Raw genomic sequence first — 23,512 nt, forward strand, 5'->3', positions numbered from 1 at the left:
ATTCGGAACTTATAACATTTCAATCAAGTACACATACCACTTTAACTCTAAAAGACGAAGTTGATGACATATTATTGTTCGTAAAAAGAGAATTGAGAAAGAATAGAGAATTCGCATAACTTGTAATAATATTTCCCGCTGAAGTCCCTCCAGCAGGGATATGTTTTCGGTAACCTGGAGCTTACCCCTGAGACAGATGAGTGGCAAAAGGAATTTATTGTTTGAAAATTTATATATTTAGGAAACAATTTAAATTGTGAATTCTGTTTTACAGTTAAATGCTGTATGAAGATATGACTTTTCGCAACAAAACAATTTAGGCTCCTTTAAATAATATAATGTGTCTAAAAAAACTAGCAGCGTACAAAATGACAAACATGCAGCAGAGGCAGTGATTAGAAAATTCATAAATCACTTATGGTATTTAGGGGATGAATTAGTAGCTTTGTCCGGATTGGATGAAGAAGTTAATTTTGAAGATAGGGAAAGTTTTCTCCAAAAAATGCTTGCTGATAAGGAAGACGTGTCTGATGACTGTATAAAAATTTTCAGATAACAGTAGATGATTTGGAATACTTCCTTAGTAAAGATCTTCCTCTTTATAGAATCAATTACAAGTCAATAAGACTGTTTGATAAGTTACAAACGCCAAAAGATGTTTCCCTATTTGATCCGGATTCATTGCAAAATGAAGGAAGCTATTTAAAGGGGAAGAGATAACGTTAAAATGCTGAAAGTTGTGAATGATACAACTGAAAGAGGAGCACGACTAATCGAAGAATTTTACAATCAATTTACCAAATTTGAGTCAAAAAACGATTTTAGTTTACAAACAGTCCAAGACTTGGAAAAAAATGCACATGATTGAGATACATTGAGAAAAGCGTACAATTAAGGTAAAGTTTCAAAGTACTATTTCATTTTTATTCAATGTAAAATCTTTAGACGATTAAAAACTCGAAGATTTGTGGGAAAATTATCAAAAGTATTAAAATTCAACCTTCTAGGGGCACGTGGTATTATTGATCGACGGAGTTCAAATTTTGCAGATGACTTCTCATTATAGTGTCACAAAACTAGGGGACATCACTTGTTGAATTCCAAAAAGAAAATTTTTCCCATATAAATAAGAACTACCCTAATATATACATATATATATATATTTATACTATAATAAACTAATGAAATACAAAAGAATGCAGGGGGGGGGGATTAAGTAAAAAAAGGAGAGGCTGCTTTGAGATGAATCTCTTCAGCATTGAAAATCTCTATAGATTGTAAATCTTTATTAAACTTTGTCATTCACTCTTGTTACTTTGCAATGAACTACTACGAGAAAATGGAATTTGGATGCCATAAAAGTCCTTACCGACATTTGAGCTAGCTCCAACAAGCACATTTCCACCAGCATCGATAAAGTCTGTTATTGCTTGAACATTTAAATTCCCACCAAACTCTGAAAAGGAAACAGATTAAAAGATTTCATGCCTATTAATGATGATACATAGCATTTATTAGATACTTAAGGGATATAAAATAGAATTCCTATCCTATTAATATTTTATGAAATATTGAAGATTTTATGACAGCAAGCTTTTCCAAAAAATGCTTGCAACTTACATCCAGTCACAACATAGTGAAGAGCAATTAATACTGAGGTAAAATATACATCTTTTCAAGGTAAATAAATATAGATATCAGGGCTTGTCTGCCTTCTCTGTTGCAAGTTCTGTGACGCTAGCATTGCCTGTGTTGTTTCTACGGCCATTCATAATGTTTGAAAAAATTGAGAACGCAGCCAGTTGTGAAGTGAGGGCTGTGATTACGGAGGGCAATACAAAATCGACGGAGAGGTCTACTGTCTGATGGCGTTATTCTCCTCCATGACAATGCCAGGCCTTATGCAGTGGGGATAACACAACAACTTCCGCAGCAATTCAATTGGGAAATATTCGACCATCCACCGTATAGCCCGAACTTGGGCCCTTCAGATTTTCATCTTTTTATAAAACTTAAAGAGTTTTTGGCGGGAAAAAGATTTGACAGTGATGAAGAACTTAAAGAAGGCGTGACTATGTATTTCAATCACCTGGCGGCGGAGGAATATGACGCTGGAATACAAAAACTCGTCACACGTAATGACAAATGCTTAAATTTGTTTGGAGATTATGTGGAGAAGTAGTTTAAGGTATGCTCTTTTCAAAAAAAATGTTTACATTTGTTAATATTTACTTCTGTGTCTTTATTTCCAGGGTTCATACGCTATTCGGATGAAAAAATTCCATGACTTTTCCAAGACTTTTTCATGACTTCATAAAAAAATTTCATGACCTTGTTACATGAAGAGAATAGTACTATTTAATTTCAAACTGGAAATTTTTTGGAAATAAGCATTAGCGAAACTTCTACGAGAATGCTTCTACCTCATCAAAGCACTTACTTGTGATTGAAAAAATATCAGTGTACACCTAAAAACTAAACTATTCTTATTTGTCTTCATCATATAACTTTTAGTAAAGTTAGTAAAACTACAATGAATGAAATATAACGGTGCTTAAATGTTAATAATCTTTATAAACAGGTAGAATGATAATGAATGGGACAAAGTTGAATGAGCCATTACTAAGTTTCACTACATTTGCTTCAAAAATTGCCTTTTAGCATCAGTAGTGCATTTAAGCATACACATAACTTGACAGTACTTTGGTTCAATAAAGAAAAGCCATTCTTTAGTAAATTCATGTTTCTAAACCAGATGTTTATATTTTAAAAAAAAAGAAAGAAAAACATTAAGTAGCGAATAAATCTTCCGATTCAAATGTACTTGTCTACTTATTTGCACATTTTCAAACGCTTATAAATTAGTAGATTCAGAAATTCCTGAACATAGGGTTTGATTTCTGACATTGAACGTAGCAGTGGGTTGCATGAATTAGTTCAGCGGACTGTATGCTGGGCAGTACTGTTTTAGAGTATTAGTTATTCCCCTATTTCTGTGTTTTATCGCCTGACTAAAGATCTTCATTTTCTAAAACTTTTCACAAACTGAGATAAACTCTGATAAATTTAGCAATAAAGTTTTTACGAGTGATGGAAACAAACTCGGATGCAATTGAATTGCATTTTTTAAGTGGGCATGGCAAAATCAAGAATGTGCACGTTCGCTACTATAGAATATAAAAAGTTTTGAAAATAATGATCAATGCAAAATGAATGATGTCCAAGCAGTAAAATCACATTGCAAAAAAAGATGAGCGGCTGCTACAGAAGTAGATGTAATGAGATTTAAAAATTCAGAATTGTTTTTGGGATCGTTTAATTTTCCAGTTTTAATATGTAAGACTTAAATCACTCAATATTTCTGATGCTCATTTAGCTACTGTTACTTTCTCTTTGTCCAGGACATTTTTTCATGAGTTTAAATAATTTTCCACGACTTTGAACGAAAATGTCAATTTTCCATGACTTTTCCAGGTCTGAAATTCGCTAAAAATTTTTCCATGACTTTCCAGGTTTTCCATGACTCGTACGAACCCTGTATTTCACAAACGGGTACTACTTTCCGGATGGCCCTCCTATGAATGGAAATCTTTTTTCTTTTGATGAGTTATAAATTGTTTTCAAAATGCATATTCTAATTAAATTCTTCTTCCTTCCTATGGAAAGGGAACTTTTGTTTGCTCCAGTACTTGATGTAAATTCTTTTTTTTTTTTTTTTTCACATGATGGAGAGGCCAGGGTGGGATTTCTTTTTTGCTATAAATGCATTAATTTTGCTTTAGTATTTTAATAAAATCTTATTTTTTCTGGGGGATGGTTGAATTTTCGATTTGTTCCCAAGACTGCATTATACTCTAAATTTGCAGGGGTAATTGTGAGTTCATCAAAAAATACCTGAAAGTTTTAAAGTGAGAACGGGGGGGGGGGGGGGGGGGTAATCTTTGGCCCCCTATTACTTAAGTGCACCTTTGCCATAGTATTAAATTATTAAATAGTTCTGAGTCAAAATATTGTGTGTACATTTGGTTAAATTTTTAATGGGTTACAAAGTTACTTTTGAGCTAGTGTTATACAAATTATCTTTACATTTGTTCATCTTAAGGGATAGGTGTCCATCTTAAGGCTCTTGCAGGTATATTTGATGAGTATTATGTAATTTTAAAAGATTGCGGAGGTAGGGAGATAAAAGCATAACAAAAAAAACACATTATTCCGGACATAAAAATACCGGAAATACGTCCGAAAATACCGGAAATTCGGTAAAATACCAGAACACAATCACCCCTGTAAATTTGATTGATTAAATCATTTATTATAGTTGATGTTTTTAAATAGTCCTTTTAAAGTCCCAGCTTTTAGCCAGGTAATAACTTTTCCCACATCAATAAATAATCTCCAGTCTAGATCTAGCTCTTATTGCAATAAAACATTTTGTTCTTAAATTTTCTTTATTCTTACTATAAACAAATAAAATTCTTGAATCCATAAATCACATGCTCTTTTAATTGAAACTTTAGACATACAGGCTTCCTACAAAGTTTCCATAAAAATCAATTTATGCTTATCTTTGTTAGCTAAAATTAATACCAGAATTTAGCTTGAAATCAAATAATTCCATATTATAGCAGAGTAGAATTTTGAACTTACTTCAAGAGATGTTCAAAAGAATCATTAAAAATAAAATTAAATGCATTCATAAAAATTATTATTCAAAAAAAACTAACTCCCCCCCCCCTTCAACACACACTAATCTTATATATATAAAAATCTCGTGTCACGATGTTTGTTCGGGGTAAACTCCGAAACTACTGAACCGATTTTTATCAAATTTCATACCTATCTGTAATTTGGTCCAACTTTAAAGATAGGATAGTTTTTATAATTTTTAATTTCAAATAAAATGTTAATTACACATTAATAGTGTGTATTAATTGTTTAGTTCTGTAAATTCTTAATAGATGGCGGTGTAAGTTAATTAATCGATATAACTCTAACATCGTTTGACCTACTGCTAAAAACACTATAATGAAAAAAAAAACCTCCGAAACGTTGCTTATTGTTTCCATATAACGTTTTGGGATTTTACAGGTTTTTATTCACTTTCTGAGGAAGTCAGTTATCTTTGTCAAAAAGTATCCTGAAATGCTACAAATTGCAGATTTCACACCGTTGTGAAAAATATTTTTGCCCACCGGTATCAAGATTAACTGAACGTATTTATTTGGTGTATCGGTTTCAGCAAGACGACGGTCAGTCGAGATTGACTCAGCTCCCAATGAGAGTGAAAAGATGTCTGGATCAAGAAGCTATGCAGGAAGGTTGCACATGAGTTGCATTAGAGTCAGCACTTATTTTAGAATCTAGCTTAGCAATGATTGCATTAATGCTTCGAAGTCTTAGTTGGGAAAGCAGGAAGGTTCAAGATTATTACATTAAACCTACATTAGGCTTCTCTGAAGTTGCCAGAATCATAACTGGCTTTAACCAGGAAGACTACTGAATTCTTCAAAAATATTCCAGGATAATTTCTGGAAGGTTACTAAATTTAAGCGGAAAACATTAATTTTCTTTCTTTTTTTCGCCAGGAGATTTTTAATAACATTAACTCTTGCAAATATACTTTCGTAACAGAAAATGGCAGTGACAATTGCATCGTCAGGCATTGCTGCTACTTTTTTTTAGATGGTAGACGAACAGCACATACCGCTTTAAAGTTGCCTATTAGATATTTATAACAAACCAAACGCAATGTGTAACATTAAAGAAAAAACGCGGAATGGCTGTAGTGTTGCAAAAGAGTCCAATTATAGTTTGGGATAAGTGTACTATGGCTCATGAGCAAAAAGCATTCATTTGAAGTACATCAAAGGATTATGTAAGATTTGAAAGGCAACGATACACTTTTAGTACTATTGCCTGAATACTGTCTGGGTACTTCCGGCAGACAATACCAGTTGTTCCGATGAAATCAACGGATGTTTAAAACAATCGTTTTTATAGCGTAATGTCGAGATGATGCGATTGACCACGAACATGCGAGTTCAAACGCAAAATTAGGTATTCGCACAAGTATTTTCTAAGCGATTTCTGGGTGTTGCAAACATTGAAACTGAAATATATCAAAATACACAGTACATCAATTAGCCCGAAAAGTTCTGCACTGCAATTGAGACGAAAAATGAACTAATTAAGAGTGTATTCCCGAATAAAATATTTTTTTTTTATTACGACCACTTCTGTAGTCACGCTATTTTGGCAGCAAAAAAGTTAATGTAGACACAATTAACTTTTAAATGCAACAGCTGTTGCCCGGTAATTTGAAAAAAATTAAATCAATCGATACAATTGCTGATTAGAACAAATCAGTAAAGTTTCGAACTGAATTTTTAATTATCTGGACATACCAGGAATGACACTACACAATTTCCAGTTGAAAATTATTTCACGAATTAATATTCTCCATAATTTAAACCCACCTAGGTTTTTACAAATATACACGTATATTTGTCAAGAGGGTCACTGGAAATGTTCTTGAAGCAGCAATTTTATTGTAAAAGTTTAAGGGAGGAATTATCCTGCTGCCATGCATTCCATTAATATCGTCAGAATCTCCAATACAGCTTAGAAGGCTTCATATTTCGCTTTGCTTAGACTTCGCGATAACCATAAATAGATCTCAAGGCCAAACAATGGCGGTTTAAACTAGGAAAATAGGTGTTTCTCCCATGGGTACAACTACATGCAACATGCTCGTGTGTGGAAAAACCATCAAATCTGTTCGTCTTAGCAAAAGAAAGATTAACCAAAAATATTGTAAACAAATTAGTACAAAGATAATTTTCAATTTTAATAATTTAAAATAATCGAAACAATAGTTCGAAATAAATGTTATCTACCTTATTCATAAAATTCCACTTTTATAGCTTATTAATTTATGTATAAACTGTGCATACAAAATCTGTATATTGGTTAATGCTTAATTTCAACATTCTGATACTTTTGTAAGCAAGAACTTGGGTTACTGAGAATGGCAACGATGCAGATTGGAATTACGATTTTTGTAAGACGTTGGATGTTTTTCGGAATTATCGAGTTTGAGAAAGAGATTTACGTTTGATGATTAAGTGATGTAACGTTTTTGATGTTTACGTTGTTATTGAATAAAAGCTCTTAAGTTTTACACTTCAGAAGTGGGATAATAAAATTTTTTTTGAAGCAATGTCCTATTTATCAAGAGTCAGGAAGAGAGATTTGCAATATATTGCCACTGAGTTAGGAGAAGATGATGTTAAAAACCTAACAGTTATACGTTTGATCAAAGTTATCTTAAGTAATGACAATTATGAAGAAGAAATAGTTAAGGGCATCATTTCGAGCTTAGATGTCGAACGACTCAGTGAAGAAGAACGTGAAAAGCGCCAACATGAAAATGAACAGCGCCAACAAGAAATTGAAAGGGAAAAGCGCCAACATGAAAATGAACTGCGCCAACAAGAAATTGAAAGGGAAAAGCGCCAACATGAAAATGAACTGCGCCAACAAGAAATTGAACGGGAAAAGCGCCAACATGAAAATGAACAGCGCCAACAAGAAATTGAAAGGGAAAAGCGCCAACATGAAAATGAACTGCGCCAACAAGAAATTGAAAGGGAAAAGCGACAACAGGAAATCGAACGGGAAAAGCGCCAACAGGAAATTGAAAAGTTGCAACGCCAACAGGAATTTGAAAGGGAACAGCTCCAGTACCAAAAGGAAATTGAGCGAGAAAAGCGCCAACATGAAATTGAGCGCGAAAAGCGCCAACACGAACTTCAGTTAAAGAAATTAGAGTCAGAAGCAAAGACTATTACCAGCAGCGCAGTGTCAGAATTACCAAAGGTGGATTGGCAAGCTCAGTTAAGAAAATTCGATTCAATTAACGACGACATAGGGTTGTATCTTGTCCATTTCGAAAGAGTGATGACGCGAGTTAAAATGGAATCGACATTGTGGATGGCGTGTCTTACTGGAGTATTGCCAAGTGATATTGTTGAATTAATTCTGAAAGAACCAGAAAAAAATGCCGAAGATTATGCTTACGTGAAAGATTTGCTTTTAAAGCGATATAAATTAAGTCCCGAAAAGTTCAGACAACTATTTTACTCACATAAGATTAAGGATGGAAAGAGCTGGCGTGAATATTATTATGAGTTAGAAACATATTTTACCGGATGGACTACAGGACTGAAAATTGAAAGTGTGGACGACTTAAAAGGACTGATAATCTCTGATCGTATCAAAGAGGTGGCTCCTTCTCGCCCAATCCAAAAAAAAGTGGACATGAGGATGAAAATTCAAATTTCATTCAATATGGTTGAAATTTTGCATACACACTGTTAAAAGTATACTATTTCATATTTTATTGAAAAAAAATTTCATTTATGTCATTAACATTCTTATTTTAATTACTAAAGTGGAACTATATCAGTGCGAACTAGACTGCACCAAAACTGCTCATGTTGCATGGTCTATTACAGCTGAACAAATAATTCTAGAAATCTATAAAGTTTCACACATAATCTGACATTCATTAGCAACAGTTTTTTCCTGAAGAGAAATTTCTACTAATCTTCACTACAAAAGGTAAGCATATTTAATTATTCTTAATTATTGTGTCACACCCGCAACAAAAAAATGCATTTACAGGGCTCCCAACACATTTTAGCCATAGAAAAGGGTAAAAGAGGACCACTTTGAATCAAAAAGAGGACCAAAGAGGACCAGTTAGGATTAAAAAGAGGACCTTGGGAGGACCATTCATAGTTAAACCCATGGAAGCACCAAAAGGCAAATTAGCTGCCTGGCACTAAATACGTGAAGATAATTCGTTAATAACCCTAATAATGATTTTTAATGATAAATCCTTATCACCTTCTGAACAATTGAATTTTTATCCATTGAATTATATTATTTACACAAACATTTGGATGGGGGGGGACAAGCAAGCATGTAACTAACCATCTTACAGAGTAACTTTAATTGTAAAATAAATTTTCTACTAATTAACAGGTAAAAACTGACTAATTAAAAATAATCACCTAAGTGACCGATGAATTAGTGCATACCTAATAAAGACTTTTTAGATACAGTTATTACAGTAAACACCTTAGCACATAGTAGTTTACAAAATTTTTCACATAACCAGTTTAAAGAAAATTGATTTTGATATAAGGTACCGCAAGACAAGAAGATATAGTTTAAAGGCCAGGAGGTCCCCTCCCCCTCCACAGCCCTTGGTTTTTTACACATATTTCCAGCCTAAATATGGTAAGTTTATATACATATGAGAGTTTATGACCAAACACCAAAGCAGGATTTAATTTCTGGCTAAGCTACTGACTGACTAAGTTCAAAAATATCAGAGGATTGCAAATCATTTATTAGTATGCTAAGTATCCAAATCATTTCTTCATATGTATGTATTAGTCGTTCGGGTACCAAAAAATATTGCAACTGTCTTCATGTATATATAAAAATTAGTGAGAAAGAAATTTTTTTATTAAAGTCCCCACACCCAAAAATATACGAATGCTGCTCAAGCGATAAATACACTGAATATAAATTTGAGCCTGCTTTTACTGGATAACTTAATGTAATAAATAAATGTGTAATTTCAGATTCATAGAGCTATATTTTCAAATTGAAAATAACTCATTATGAGTATTTTAAAAAAATAAGGATACAAAGTTTTAGTTTTTAAAAATAAAATAAAATAATATAATTTGAGGTAGCATATGTCAAAACAGCTTCCAATTTTCAAAAATATTAAAATAATTACAAGATACAAAAGGATTGAAATCTTGAACACGAGAATCAAATTTTCGCGAAGTATGTTCACTGTTGGCATAATTTCCAAAAAAAAAAAAACAAAAATATTCTCTAAAACAAAACATGACTAAAATTGAACATAAAATATGCTAATCTAGGATAGCATATGTGAAAATAACATTCAATTGCGCAAAATATCAAAATATGTACAAGATGCATAAAGATTGAAATCTCAAGCAGAAGAAGCAATTATTCGCGAAGTTGGAGTAAGACCAATGCTGCCATGGTTCCAAAAATAAGAAAGTTTATTAGCTATTAAAATTAAACAAAAAATAAGCTAATGTATGGTAGCAAATGTCAAAATAACTTCCGATTGCCAAAAATATCAAAACATTAACAAGATGCAAAAGGATTGAAATCTCAAACACGACAAGCAATTTTCGGCGAAGTGCGGTAAAGTTCAATGTGTTACTATGGTTCCAAAAATAAAAAAGTTAATTGTCTATTAAAATTAACCAAAAAATAAACTAATCTAAGGAGGTGTTATGTCAAAATAACTCCCGATTGCCAAAAATATCAAAATATTAACAAGATGCAAAAAGATTGAAATCTCAAACACGACAAGCAATTTTCTGCGAAGTACGAGTTCATGCAATGCTGCTATGGTTTCGAAAAAAAGTAGTTTATGATCTATTAAAACGAAACAGATAATAAGTTAATCTATGGTGGAGTGTGTCAAAATAACTTCCGATTGCCAAAAATATCAAAATATGTACAAGATGCAAAGAGATTGAAATCTCAAACACAAGAAGCAATTCTTCGTGAAGTTCGAGTTCGTGCAATGCTGCTATGGCTCCAAAAATAAGAAAGTTTATTATCCATCAAAATTATACAAAAAATAAGCTAATCTATGGTGGTGTATGTCAAAATAACTTCCGACTGCCAAAAATATCAAAATATTAACAAGATGCAAAAAGATTGAAATCTCAAACACGACAAGCAATTTTCCGCGAAGTGCGAGTAAGTTCAATGTTGCCATGGTTTCGAAAAAAAAGTAGTTTATTATCTATTAAAATTAAACAAAAAATAAGCTAATCTATTATGGAGTGTGTCAAAATAACTTATGATTGACAAAAGTATCAAATTATTTACAAGATGCAAAAAGATTGAAATCTCAAACACGACAAGCACTTTCCGCGAAGTGCGATAAAGTTCAATGTGTTACTATGGTTCCAAAAAAAAAAAGTTAATTGTCTATTACAATTAACCAAAAAATAAACTAATCTAAGGAGATGTTATGTCAAAATAACTTCCGATTGCCAAAAATATCAAAATATGTACAAGATGCAAAGAGATTGAAATCTCAAAACCCAGTAAGCAATTTTCGGCGAAGTCCAAAAAAGTTTGATGTTACCATGGTTCCGAAAAAAAAGTAGTATATTATCTATCGGAATTAAACATAAAATAAGCTAATCTAAGTTAATGAATGTTAAAATAACTTCTGATTGTCAAAAACATCAAAATATTAACAAGATGCAAAAAGATTGAACTCGCAAACGCAAGAGGTAATTTTTCGCGATGCTACATATCGAACACAAGTTCAGAAAATTGCACTGATGAAACATTCTAGATTTTTTTCAAGGTTTTTCAAGGGCGTACGAACTTGTGAGAAATTTCGGTAGCAAAATGCTTTGATTGACGTCATAGCTCCTCCCCCAAACCTCTCCATTTGCTAGATTTCCATGTTACAGCGGTTGAAGGAGGATTAATGACGTCAATCTGAAGCGAAATAATACCAGAAAGTAAGGTTCAATAGAAAAACAGCGCCGCGGCCGCGTGTTCGGGCGTAACAAACGTCAGCACACAGTATCTTTTAATGTAATGAAAATTTTTAAAATCTGATTGTTGAGTAAAAACAATATAAAAGCGGACTAAACGGACCAAAATGTTAAAAAGCGGTCTAAAGCGGACTTTACCCTAAAAAACGGACTTTGGCGGGAAAAGCGGACCATTTGGGAGCCCTGCATTTATATTTCCACAGAAAAATTTATTTGCCTAAAAGTTTTGAAACTTTGTATTCTAAAATAGTTTATTAAAGCACTTTGAATAACAAACATAAAAAAAATTAATTAATGTTTTAATTGGAGTTATTAAGCGTTGCGGGTGTGACATGTTCCTGTTGCGGGTGTGACATTTAGTTAAAGTCACACCCGCAACATCTTTTTAAATTAAACACAAATGTAATTCTGGAATGCATGTAGATGACAGCACTAATGTTTTAACATTTGACCTAACCTTTGGCCTTTGACTTATTTGTCTAGACCCCAGTTAATTCAAAACTAGTATCTTTAGAGCATGTGCAGTTGATTTATTTAGTTTGGTATTCTATATTATTGGTTCTCCTAAGAAACATTTTTGTATTTCTTGATTTATAATTAAGGCAACTATTCAATAAGGTAAGATTTTTTTTTTTTAATAAAACTTTAAAAAACCAAAACAATATTTTATCTTTTTTAATATGTATAAAAATGTATAATTTTGCTTTCAGCATTTCACTTTTTCCCCCTTTACTTTTTAAAACAAATAATGTAATATTAGGGACAGATTATTTTTTACTTCAAATTCAAAACAAATATAAAGAAATAATAAAAATAGTAATAAAACTTTTATTAAAATATTTATTAAAAAAACCTTGTATAAAATTCTGTCAGTTAAAGTTTTAAATGAATCAAAACTTAATGTTTTTAATTTCATTTGGGGTTAAAAAATTCAAGAAACTTCAAAAAAAAAAAAAACATGTTCAACAATGTATTTTGGGACTTGTAGTGCTATATTTATTCACTTTACACATTTTTTTTTTTTTTTTGCAGAAGAATGAACAGCACTGAAAGATTCCGAAATCATCGTAAAAAGATGAAAGAAAACTCAGCTAAATACTCGGAATATTTTCTAAAAGAAAGGGAAAGAAACAAAGCAAGAAAAGAAATTACGAAGAAACTACTTTAAAAAATTACATCTGTGGCCATGAAAAAAAAGAAAATGTAGAGGCAAAACCAGAACGAGAGGCAGAGAAAGTGTAGAGAGAGAGAAAGAAATCTTCGACAGAAGGGGCCACACCATCTCCAGCTGTAGAAGCAGAGTCGATGGCAATTTTTTGAAGAGCTCAAACCTTTGGTAATGCAATCCATAGACAGGTACAATCTTCTGTTAATGTCATACAACCATAAAGACTACAACATTAAAATTGCATGGTCATACTTTGCAAGGACTCATGGATAAGGAGCTAGCTGTGGATGGTGTTGGTGCGGTAAAAAAAAAAAAAAATGGTGTCACTTGCCGTTCTACAGCGTAGAGCAACAGTCAATTCTGCATCGGATTTTGCTATTTGAGCAGAAAAGGCTCTTAAAAAATCAGAGTACTTTATTCTGCGGAGAGCGACATCACAAAAGATGTTGCAAAAATGCTTCACGCACGCTGCTGCCTTGTACAAAGCTATACCAAACTTACAATCGGTACACCATGTTGTACCGATCGATATGGGTACAATTCAAGTGGCAGGCACTAACTGCAGAAAGTGCACTGAAGATAGTTTCATTGCTGCCTCAGTCGGAAACGATCTCCCTCGGTAATATAAATGCTATTGGAGATTTTGTAGAATTAGTTTTGTTTAATACCTCAAAAAAAAAAAAGGTCAAATCAAGCAAATAGATGGAGAAGACATACAAGTAGAATACTTGGAAAAAAAAAAAACCTTCACAACATGTATACATCTGGCCCAATCAGTCAGACATATCATGGGAGAAACAGAACATTGTAATAAGAAAACTAACACCCCCTGAAATTATCAATTCTAGATTGGAAATGAGATTTATGTAAAAAAAATTTCCTTAGTTATTTGCAATTTCTCTTATTTATTACTGTGCTAATCATAAAATGTCTGATTGATAACTATTTGTGTATGTTGTTATTTTATTGGCCACACAAGTCACACCAGCAACGGGGTGTCACACCCGCAACGGCAACTTTGAATATTTTTTACAGTGAAACTAATTGAGTGAGTATCGAAATTTTTGTATAGAATAATTAGTTAAGTATTACTGTCTAACATAAAAAAAAACCAGTTCGATCAGTTGATATAATTCACAGAGTTTTGAATGTTTTGATCGCAAGGTGAAAATGCATGTCCTTTTTATGTCACACCCGCAACGGGTAGAAATTAATTTTTTTAAAAATAAATAAAATATCAATCAACTTGCAAATTGGCATCAATGTACCTGCAAGTGATCTTTATTGAAAAATATAAAAATTGAAACCTATACTCTAAAATATTTTTGCTGATGACTAATTTAGTTAGTGTAAATGTCACACCCGCAACTTTGGATTGGGCGTTCTGCAGTAAGAGATTACTATTTGAGCACATGGTCATCATTAAATACACCAATTGAATTGACTAATAAGATAGATGAATACATAGAACTGGACAATTCTTTTAAGGGTAAACTTCAAGTGAATGACCGTCCAGAGTTTATTTTGAGAAAGAATCATACTTCAAACGAAAGTTGGAATAAAGACATTTCGCGTGTTAGAGCTACAGAATCCATAGTATGTTATAACTGCAATGAAAAGGGACATTTTTCTCGTGACTGTCTAAAATTGAGACGACCCAAGTTGTGTACCAGGTGTAGAATGGAAGGTCATGGAACAAAGGATTGTCCACAGAAACCCTCTATTTCTCCTCTAGTGAACATTTCTCATTCGAATCCTTCGGACAGAAACGTAAGTACTAAGACTATCGTTATTAACGGCATCACTACGGAGGCAATCATGGATACCGCAGCAGACATATCAATGATTAAAGAAACATTTGTAACTAAAATAAATGCGATCATCTTAAGTAAAATTTCAACCAACATACGGGGTATCGGTATAGTTACGGAGTCTTTTAAAATAGTCACAGCACAAGTAACAGTGGACAATGTACATTTGACAGATGTCAAGCTTTATGTGGTGTCTGATGGCACTTTTGAGGGACCTAATATTCTCATTGGAAATGACATTATAGATTTTCCCGATTTAGTCATGGTTCGAAAGCAGGGAATGTCTAAACTGTTTCACATCAGTGAGTTTAAGAAGATGTGCAATATCGAAGTCGATGAAGTCCCAGAAAAAGTTGTATTCAGAGTTTCCGAACCTGTTCAAATACAACCCCGTACGGTGCAATTAATCCATGTAGTAAGCAACGTTGATCAGAAAAATGGAATTGTGTTAGTGAAGGAACAAAGTGAAGATCTTGAAACAGCAGTTTACCTTGATGGTGGTAAAACAATACTACCAGTCGCCAACTTTAGTTACCAAACTATGCATCTCAAAAAAAATCACGTTATTAAAAGAGGGATTTTACAACCTGAGCCTCTCAAGATCGACCAAATCCCTAATGAAACTGATTCAGTAGAAGACAGTAGAAAAATTAATATTTTGATGGCAAAAGAAGTCATTAGGCAAAAGATTACACGTGAAGACATTAAAGTCGGCCCTTGTATAGACATTCGACAACAACAGGAAATTTGCAATTTATTGAATGAATACAGAGCATGCATAGCACTAAAACCGGATGAACTTGGATGCGTCAATAATACATTGATGTGTATTTCTGAAAAACCAGGTAGCTCACCTGTAGCTCGCTCACCTTATCGTGCTTCTCATCATGAACGGGAAGTGTTACGCCATATTATTCAAGAATTAAAAGAACAAGGAATAGTTAGAGACAGCTCTTCCGAATATAGTAGTCCAGTTTTGCTAGTAAAGAAAAAAACGGGGGAATATCGGATGGTAATCGATTACAGGCAATTAAATTCTCAAACAGTCAAAGATAAATTCCCCTTTCCATGCCTTGATGATTTGCTCGACCAACTATCTGGTTATAATTTGTTTTGCATACTTGACACTTGCCAAGGTTTTAACCAGATCCCAATGGACAATGAATCCTCTCGAAAAGCAGCATTTACCACTCCCGATGGGCATTTTGAACCAACACGTATGTTTTTCGGCTTAGCGAATGGTCCTTCCGTGTTTCAACGGTGTATGTCGCTAGCTTTGGGAGATTTATTGTGGAATGGTGTATCGTGTTTCGTGGATGATATTTTTTTTGGATGCTTAGATTTTGAAACCATGATGATTAAACTGCGAGAAGTGCTTAAACGTTTAAGTAATGCAGGATTAACTCTGAAATTATCAAAATGTGAGTTTGGAATGTCTGAAGTTGAATACTTGGGATTTGTTGTGACCAGAGAAGGTATTCGACCTGGACCGAGAAAACTCTCTGCAATTTCTGAATTTCCTGTACCAAAGTCTAAGGAAGAAGTACGCCGATTCTTAGGACTGACAGGATTCTTTCGACGATTCATTAAAAGATATGCCTCCATTGCTGCTCCACTTACTCTATTATTGAAGAGTGGCCAATCGTTTCTCTGGAATTATAGGCACCAAGAAGCATTTGAGAGGCTTCGTAGAATATTAACGTCAAAGCCAGTTTTGAAATTATTTGATCCACGTCATGAAACTGAACTTCACACTGATGCAAGTTCTTTGGGATTGGCGGGTATGTTACTTCAACGGGATGAAAATAATTTGTTACATCTTGTTTACTGTGTTAGTCGGAGAACAACCACAGATGAAGAAAAGTATCACTCTAGCAGATTAGAATTATTAGCTGTAGTTTGGTCCGTTAATAGACTTCGACCCTTGCTTCTTGGTCTCAGATTCACACTAGTTACGGATTGTTCTGCAGTAGCTTATTTGAACAGTCAAAGAAATATAAAACCACAAATTGCCAGGTGGGCTGAGCAATTGAGCGAATTCGACTACGAAGTAAAACAAAGACCTGGATCTCAAATGCTGCATGTGGATGCCCTAAGTCGTGCTCCAATTGAAAACGCTGATGATGAAAATCAGTGTAGGCAAGACAAGGGAAACGATAATCAGTCGGAGCCTATAGTGTTATACATTGCTACGGAAGAGGACAAAGTAGCCCTGATACAGTCACAAGATGAGGAACTGCAAGCTATTATTGAAATGTTGAAAAACCCTAAACTGAACAAGCAGAAGAATCTTGATGCCAAATTTGAACTTATCAACGGCATTTTATACCATGTGCCAGTTGTAGATGGGAAGAAAAGAAAACAATTCGTAATGCCCAAGTCGATGCGAAAGTATCTTGCTGTACGATTTCATGATTTTACTGGACATTTTGGAGTAGATAAAGTAGTCTCTTTAATATCTCAACAGTTTTGGTTTCCCCGGATGATCAGCTACATTAGACAACATATACGACAATGCGTAACATGTGCCTTTGCGAAAATTCCATCAGGAAAAGTTCAAGGAAAACTAAACCCTATCCCACCAGGAAAACGACCATTTGACATAATTCATTTAGATTTTCTGGGTCCTTTTGTTCTAAGTTCAAATCGCAATAACGAACTCTTGGTATTTGTTGATAACTTGACAAAATTTGTACGTTTACGTCCTTGTTCCAGCTGCTCATCTAAATGTGTTTTAAAACACTTTGAAGAATTTATAAATGATTTTGGAAGTCCTAATCGTGTGGTAACAGATCGTGCACAATGTTTCAAGTCAGATAGTTTTGAAGAGTTTTGTTCAAAGTATGGTATAAAACATACATTGAATTGCAGTCAAAGACCACAAGCAAACGGTCAAGTCGAGAGAATAAATCGTGTTCTTATCCCAATGATATCGTCAGCTGTTCGAAAGGATTCTCACAAAGATTGGGATAAAACACTATCTGATGTTCAACGGTGTATAAATTGGACCCCAAGCAAATCGACAGGTAAACCCCCCTTTGAACTGTTATACGGTTTTAAACCAGTGAAGCTTGGAGATTTTCCAAAAGATTTGCTGCCTGATTCCGATGAATACTCACGACCTGAATCACTCCGAGAAGAAGCCCGGGAAAACATTTTGAAAGCTCAGAAGAAAATGAAACATGGTTTTGACAAACGTCATTGCGAAGCTTATAAGTATTCAGTTGGCGATGTGGTTGTGATAAAACGAGCGCCAGAATGTACTGGAAGTAGCACTAAAACTCAAGTCAAGTACCGAGGTCCTTTTGCAATAATTAAAGTCCTACCATCAGATGTGTATCAAGTTGCGGACTTCCGAACACAAGGGCAAGGGCGCAAAAGGCGGCCACATACGACTACTGCACACGCTTCACAAATCAAACTATTTCACATTGTGAACGAAGAAGATAGCACACTAGACAATGTGACGTGCAGCTATTCAGATGATGAATTACAAGCTAGCGAACCGTTACCGTCGAGCGAACTCATCTCCCCGTTTCCCGAGACTGATGAGACTACACAGCATATGAACGACGAAGTATATACATTCCGTAAGCAAAGAGCCAAGAAGTTGCCTATTCACTTGCAAGACTATATACTCTAGGTCGTGGACGACTAGATTGTAGGATGGCCGATTGTAAGCAAGAACTTGGGTTACTGAGAATGGCAACGATGCAGATTGGAATTACGATTTTTGTAAGACGTTGGATGTTTTTCGGAATTATCGAGTTTGAGAAAGAGATTTACGTTTGATGATTAAGTGATGTAACGTTTTTGATGTTTACGTTGTTATTGAATAAAAGCTCTTAAGTTTTACACTTTACTTACCACTTTCAAGTTATTTTGCACCTTTGGACGATGTAAGTACACTGCAAAAGATTTCCGAAACGTTTCTGAGTATTTCCGTGTAACGTTTCAGGATTTCAGTGGTTTTTATACACTTTCCAGAAATATCAAGTATTATTGTCAAAAAGTTCTCTGAATTGCTACACGTTGCAATAATGCAGTTTTCTCACTGTTGTGAAAAATATTTCTAGCTTCCAGTTCAAAGATTAACTGATCGTATTTATAAAGTGTATGGGCTTCGGTTTGATTATGGTCTGTCCAAGCTGATTAAGTGCCTATCGGGAGTACATAGGCATGGACGACGTGGTTTCGCAAGTATTGCAAGCGAGTGTAATGCATGATACTTTCTTGCAATTCTTGATTGACTTCGGCCATGTTTGCAATAATGCTGATGGAACTTTCAAATTAAATCGGGAAGGTGCCGAACGATTATACCTACCTAAGTTTTCTCTGATTTTCCAGAAACATGACTGGCTTTAAATGGAAATATGTCTGAATTTTTTACGCGGCTTCCGGAATAATTTCAGGAATATTACTTAATTTTAGCGGAAAAAAATCCTGATTTTTATAAGGTATCTTAATGGTAGAAATTGGGCATATCAGCTGCCCGTTATTTTCTAGGAACGTAGATAGTAATGGTTTTACTATAGAAAATTTAGTTAGTTCCTACTTCGGGCAAACACGACCATTCTCATTTCCCAGTGATTTTAAATCAACGGAACTTTTTCCAGCTTTGTTAAAAATATTAATTTAATCGTACAAAAATATTTTCCATTCTCAGCCACAGCAACGCGTGGCTGGGTCAGCTAGTATTTTTATATATTTTCTTTTTACTCAACTTCCAAAACCTTATTAAATCACACATGGCATTAAGCATTATGAAGAAAAATTACTTCAGAACGAAAAATAATTCAACACAAACTGAGTTTGAACATCACTTTGATTTAAGAAATAAAATATGCTATGCTCTCAAGAAGTGTGTACTTTTATGGTTGATTGTGACATGATTGTGGTTCTCTCAATTTTATGAGTCATAAATGTAATTAATTAATGCTAAATCTTCACTAAATTTTTTACATTAGCATTTTTTTTTCATGATTTCAATAATTTTATTTTTTAAATATGTAGTTAAAAAGAAAATGAAGTAAGATTACAGAACTAGAGTTCCATTGAGCATCCAAGTGCCTGGATCTTGGGTCATGTAAGATGCAATACATTTTTCACTTCAAAAATAACATAAAAAGGAATATATGAAAGAAAAATAATTAACTCCAGCTGTTCAGATGTCTCATAAAAATACTTACCTTCCACAGATGGAGAAAATATAATGAGATGCTGAAATAAATATTCGCCATACTTCATAAGTGTTAAACCAGGATCATCTGCCGTCTTGTAAGTAAGATGGAAACCTCGATCTAAAAATTGTGAAAATAAAACTATGAGAAAGAGACATTAAGCAGTGATAAAGAAAATTACTCACAAGACCTATCTGCTCAGAAAATGAAACCTGAGTAACATAAAAGTTAATTAAAAATAATGTTGAAATTGATACCAAGAAATTGAAGAGCTTGCTATGTAAAGGAGTCAGCTCGAATTTCAATGTTTTTAAAAGCTTTGAATTCGATAAATCTACTTCTGACAAGGTTTTGTTTCATTAATTCAACTACTAAAAAGCTGTTCGGGGAAGTATTTGCTCACTCGACTATCTGTTTTCCTTTTGGCCCTTGTTTTTAACATAACTCGAACAAGGGAATAATAGCACAGAAAATCTATTTTTGAGCCATATTCTAAAACCATAGTCTTATGGTTTCACACTGGTTATGACTAGTGTTGAATTTTTAAGAAGGCAGATTAAACAGCGGCCAAGAGTTTTGAAAAGTACTAAAAAGAATCTGGACATCAGGACTTTCACCAAGGGACTCAATGTTGCAACTTCTGGGTGACATGTGCTTCTAAACGATATTGATAACATGTTGCGCCAATGGTTGAAAAAAGTTTAACTGGTTCTGATTAATCGCTGTTCACATAAAAAAAAAATATTTAATTTTATGTAATATCCAATTTGTGGCATAACCCCAACCTTCCTTAGGCGGAAACCTAGGGTTCCGTGGAACACAATTTGGGAAACGCTGCTTTATAGTAACTTGATTAGAAAATACTCCCATCATTTTACCAGTTTGGCAATGTTTAGAGTTTTTATGGTGTGATGTTTGAATGTTAATTTGGGAGAAAATGATATGGGTTTGAATTTTTGATCCTAACAAGAATGATTAACTTTAATAGACTTTTTTATTCACCATTTTTATACGTCTGAAGTCTTCATTTTGGAAAACACAATCTGTTTACATATGAGAATTAATTTTATTCTTTCTTCAAGCTAACTTTGCTTTATTAGGATGAAAATAAATGAAAAGTATTTTTATTTCTGTTACAATGCTTATTTCAAGTTTTTAAAGTGAAATTCCATTTTCTTTTATGACTCAAAAACTAAAATGCTATATCAATGGTTTAATTTTATTTTTGCTTTTATAACAGTCGATAGATATTAATGATATGTTTATCATAAGTCTCTAAAATGCAATTCTTATGTAATTTCCAAAAATAAGCTCTTTTACAAGCCTTTTTTTTAAAACTTTTGATGCCTTCACTTTGACGATTGAGATCTCTTTGCATTCGCTATGGGAATCTGATTTTTTAAAATGAAATTCTGAGCTTTTTAGGAATGTCTTGGGTCAAAAAGTTAAATGCTGAACACCTTTTCCTTAATTTTATTTATTTGTTTTAGTTATTTTAAATACTTTACACATAACATTTCTAGAAAAATTTGACATAATGTAGAATGCTATATATTGATACTTGAGGGGTGGCCATCTCTCAGAGAACAATGCTGGTTATTAGCAAGTTATGGGGAATATTAGCTGTTTTTAAATAAACATAATTCCTAATTTTCATTGTTCAACAATTTCTTTCATCATAAATATTACCAATAACTTGATGGCTTTTTTTATTAAATATGGAAAGTGTACTGGAAGGGATTTTGCAAATGAACAAAAATTTCCACTCTTTCTACATCCAAACTTAAAAAGTCTAATTTTATCATTTTAAGCAGATTGTTTTCGCTGGAAAACCGACTAAAAATCCATCTCATGTCCTTAAAAGTCAGCAACATGCTCGAAAGAAAATCAAAACATCTAAACTCTGGTGATAGCACAATATAAAAAAGGCTACAGCATATTCCCATTCCCCTAATACAATACAATACAGTGGCTACTGCTTAATAAAATCATTTGTTCTTAGGACATTTGATTTTATAAAGTTGCTGATTTTCTAAACCGGCATATCTACATTTAAAAATGAAAAGTTTTAAAGTTTAAATACCTTAAAAAACAAAATGAATGGTGTCATTTTATTTTTAAGTATTTGAAAACACATTTGTCATTTTAACTAAACAAGAGGGGTTTTTTTTTATTTGCACAAGGATCTTAAAATATTGGCGTAATGCAGTTTGGTTGGAGAGTAATGATTGAATTATCGTTTGAGAGTTTACAAAATGGTTTGTAATGTTTGATATTATATTTTCTTTGCTCTAAAGTATTTCATTAAGCACTTTTCTGACAGAGGTAAATTTGGCAGAGATTTCCTCATCTTCTCAGACTAATTCCTTCACATATTGATGCTTTCATTTTTTTATGTATGATGTCCAAAAGTTTGTTTTTATAAAATGTTAATAGTGGTTTTATTAAAGGATGGTCTTAACATGTTTTCGTGTTGCAAAGATTCCATCCTTCCAGATTTGATTTTTAAAAGCGGCTGATTTTATAATCCAACGATTTTATTAGTGGCAGGTTCGGTATTTTGAAAATTTCCAAAAAAAAAAAAAAAGGATGAAGAACTCCAGCAAATGTCTCCGGCAAAAATTGGCGAGGAGTTGAAACTTGCTTCTGTGCAAAATTTCGACACATCACGGGTTTCGAAAAATAAGTTTCAAGATAATTATGGAAAATACAAAAGAATTTTTATGGAAAATGCTGGGGAAAAAGTTTTTTTCCAGACAACAAGGGTTTTAAGATAAGGAGGTTCAAGATACCAAAATTTGACTTTACTAAAATTATACTGTGTACATAAGTCAAGGGGTGCAATTGTTCTCAGCTGAAGAAATGCTAAGAACTAATGGTACAGAATCACACCTTGGTGATTATAAAAAACATTGTACAACAATTTTATTGTGTACATCAAGTAATTTGATTGGAGAAAAGCACGAACATATATATTTTCACTATTTTATCAAATGACAGTATTTTTTGAACAATTGTATCTATCGGAGTATTTGCTAAATATTATCTTGAACTTTCGTAAGTAATATGAGGGAATAAACATACCAATAACTAAAGAAAAACTCTACATCCTGTCATAGGAGTTAAGATTCAAAAATAGTTACCTTGAAGGTCTTTAAAAAATACAGAATGTGTTTCTCTTATAGCTAAATTATCTAATAATACAAGAGTTTCACCACCACAGTGAACCGCATTAAATGCCGAAACGAAGAACAGCACAGGAAATATTAAAGTTTTGACGTTCATTATGTAATTTAAATACATATTCTCTTATAAAGATCACAGATATCTTATTTGTTCCTGACAGTAACACGATGTAAAACAATTATGTTGTTCACTTAACGCATATTTAAGTATCTAAATTGATCAGATATTATCTTCAACACCGCAACAACAAATCGACAAAACGAAAAGCCGACACCGACGTGTGCTTTGATGTGTTGCCAATTCAAAAGTATATAGTAAATATTATTATATGCTTGGAGTGATAAGATTGTTCTCAAGTCGCAAAGTATTGGGAACGGAAAGTAACTATAGGTGGCGCTATAAATCGGATAAAAAGGAATGTTCTACTACGGTATGAAGCAATGGGTGGGCATAAACGAGATCTTTTGATAATCGAGATCTCGGGAATCGAGTACTTCTGATAATCGAGATCTTTTCAAGTCG

At 33.3% G+C, this 23,512-nt stretch overlaps 1 protein-coding gene across 1 annotated transcript in view; it reads right to left on the reverse strand.

The window, feature by feature from the left end:
• LOC129221617 (dolichyl-diphosphooligosaccharide--protein glycosyltransferase 48 kDa subunit-like) overlaps positions 1 to 23,262 on the reverse strand; it is a 67,402-nt gene extending 44,140 nt beyond the window's left edge. The window contains exons 1-3 of the mRNA XM_054856138.1: positions 22,948 to 23,262; positions 19,814 to 19,924; positions 1,370 to 1,456 (exon numbers count right to left, since the gene is read on the reverse strand). Of these exons, the coding sequence (XP_054712113.1) occupies positions 1,370 to 1,456; positions 19,814 to 19,924; positions 22,948 to 23,107 (358 nt within the window). The 5' untranslated portion in view covers positions 23,108 to 23,262. The remainder of the gene's footprint in view (positions 1 to 1,369; positions 1,457 to 19,813; positions 19,925 to 22,947) is intronic.
• Between the last annotated feature and the right edge of the window lie 250 nt (positions 23,263 to 23,512).

The sequence above is a fragment of the Uloborus diversus genome, chromosome 4 (genome assembly GCF_026930045.1).
Source record: "Uloborus diversus isolate 005 chromosome 4, Udiv.v.3.1, whole genome shotgun sequence".
Classification (NCBI taxonomy): Eukaryota; Metazoa; Arthropoda; class Arachnida; order Araneae; family Uloboridae; genus Uloborus; species Uloborus diversus.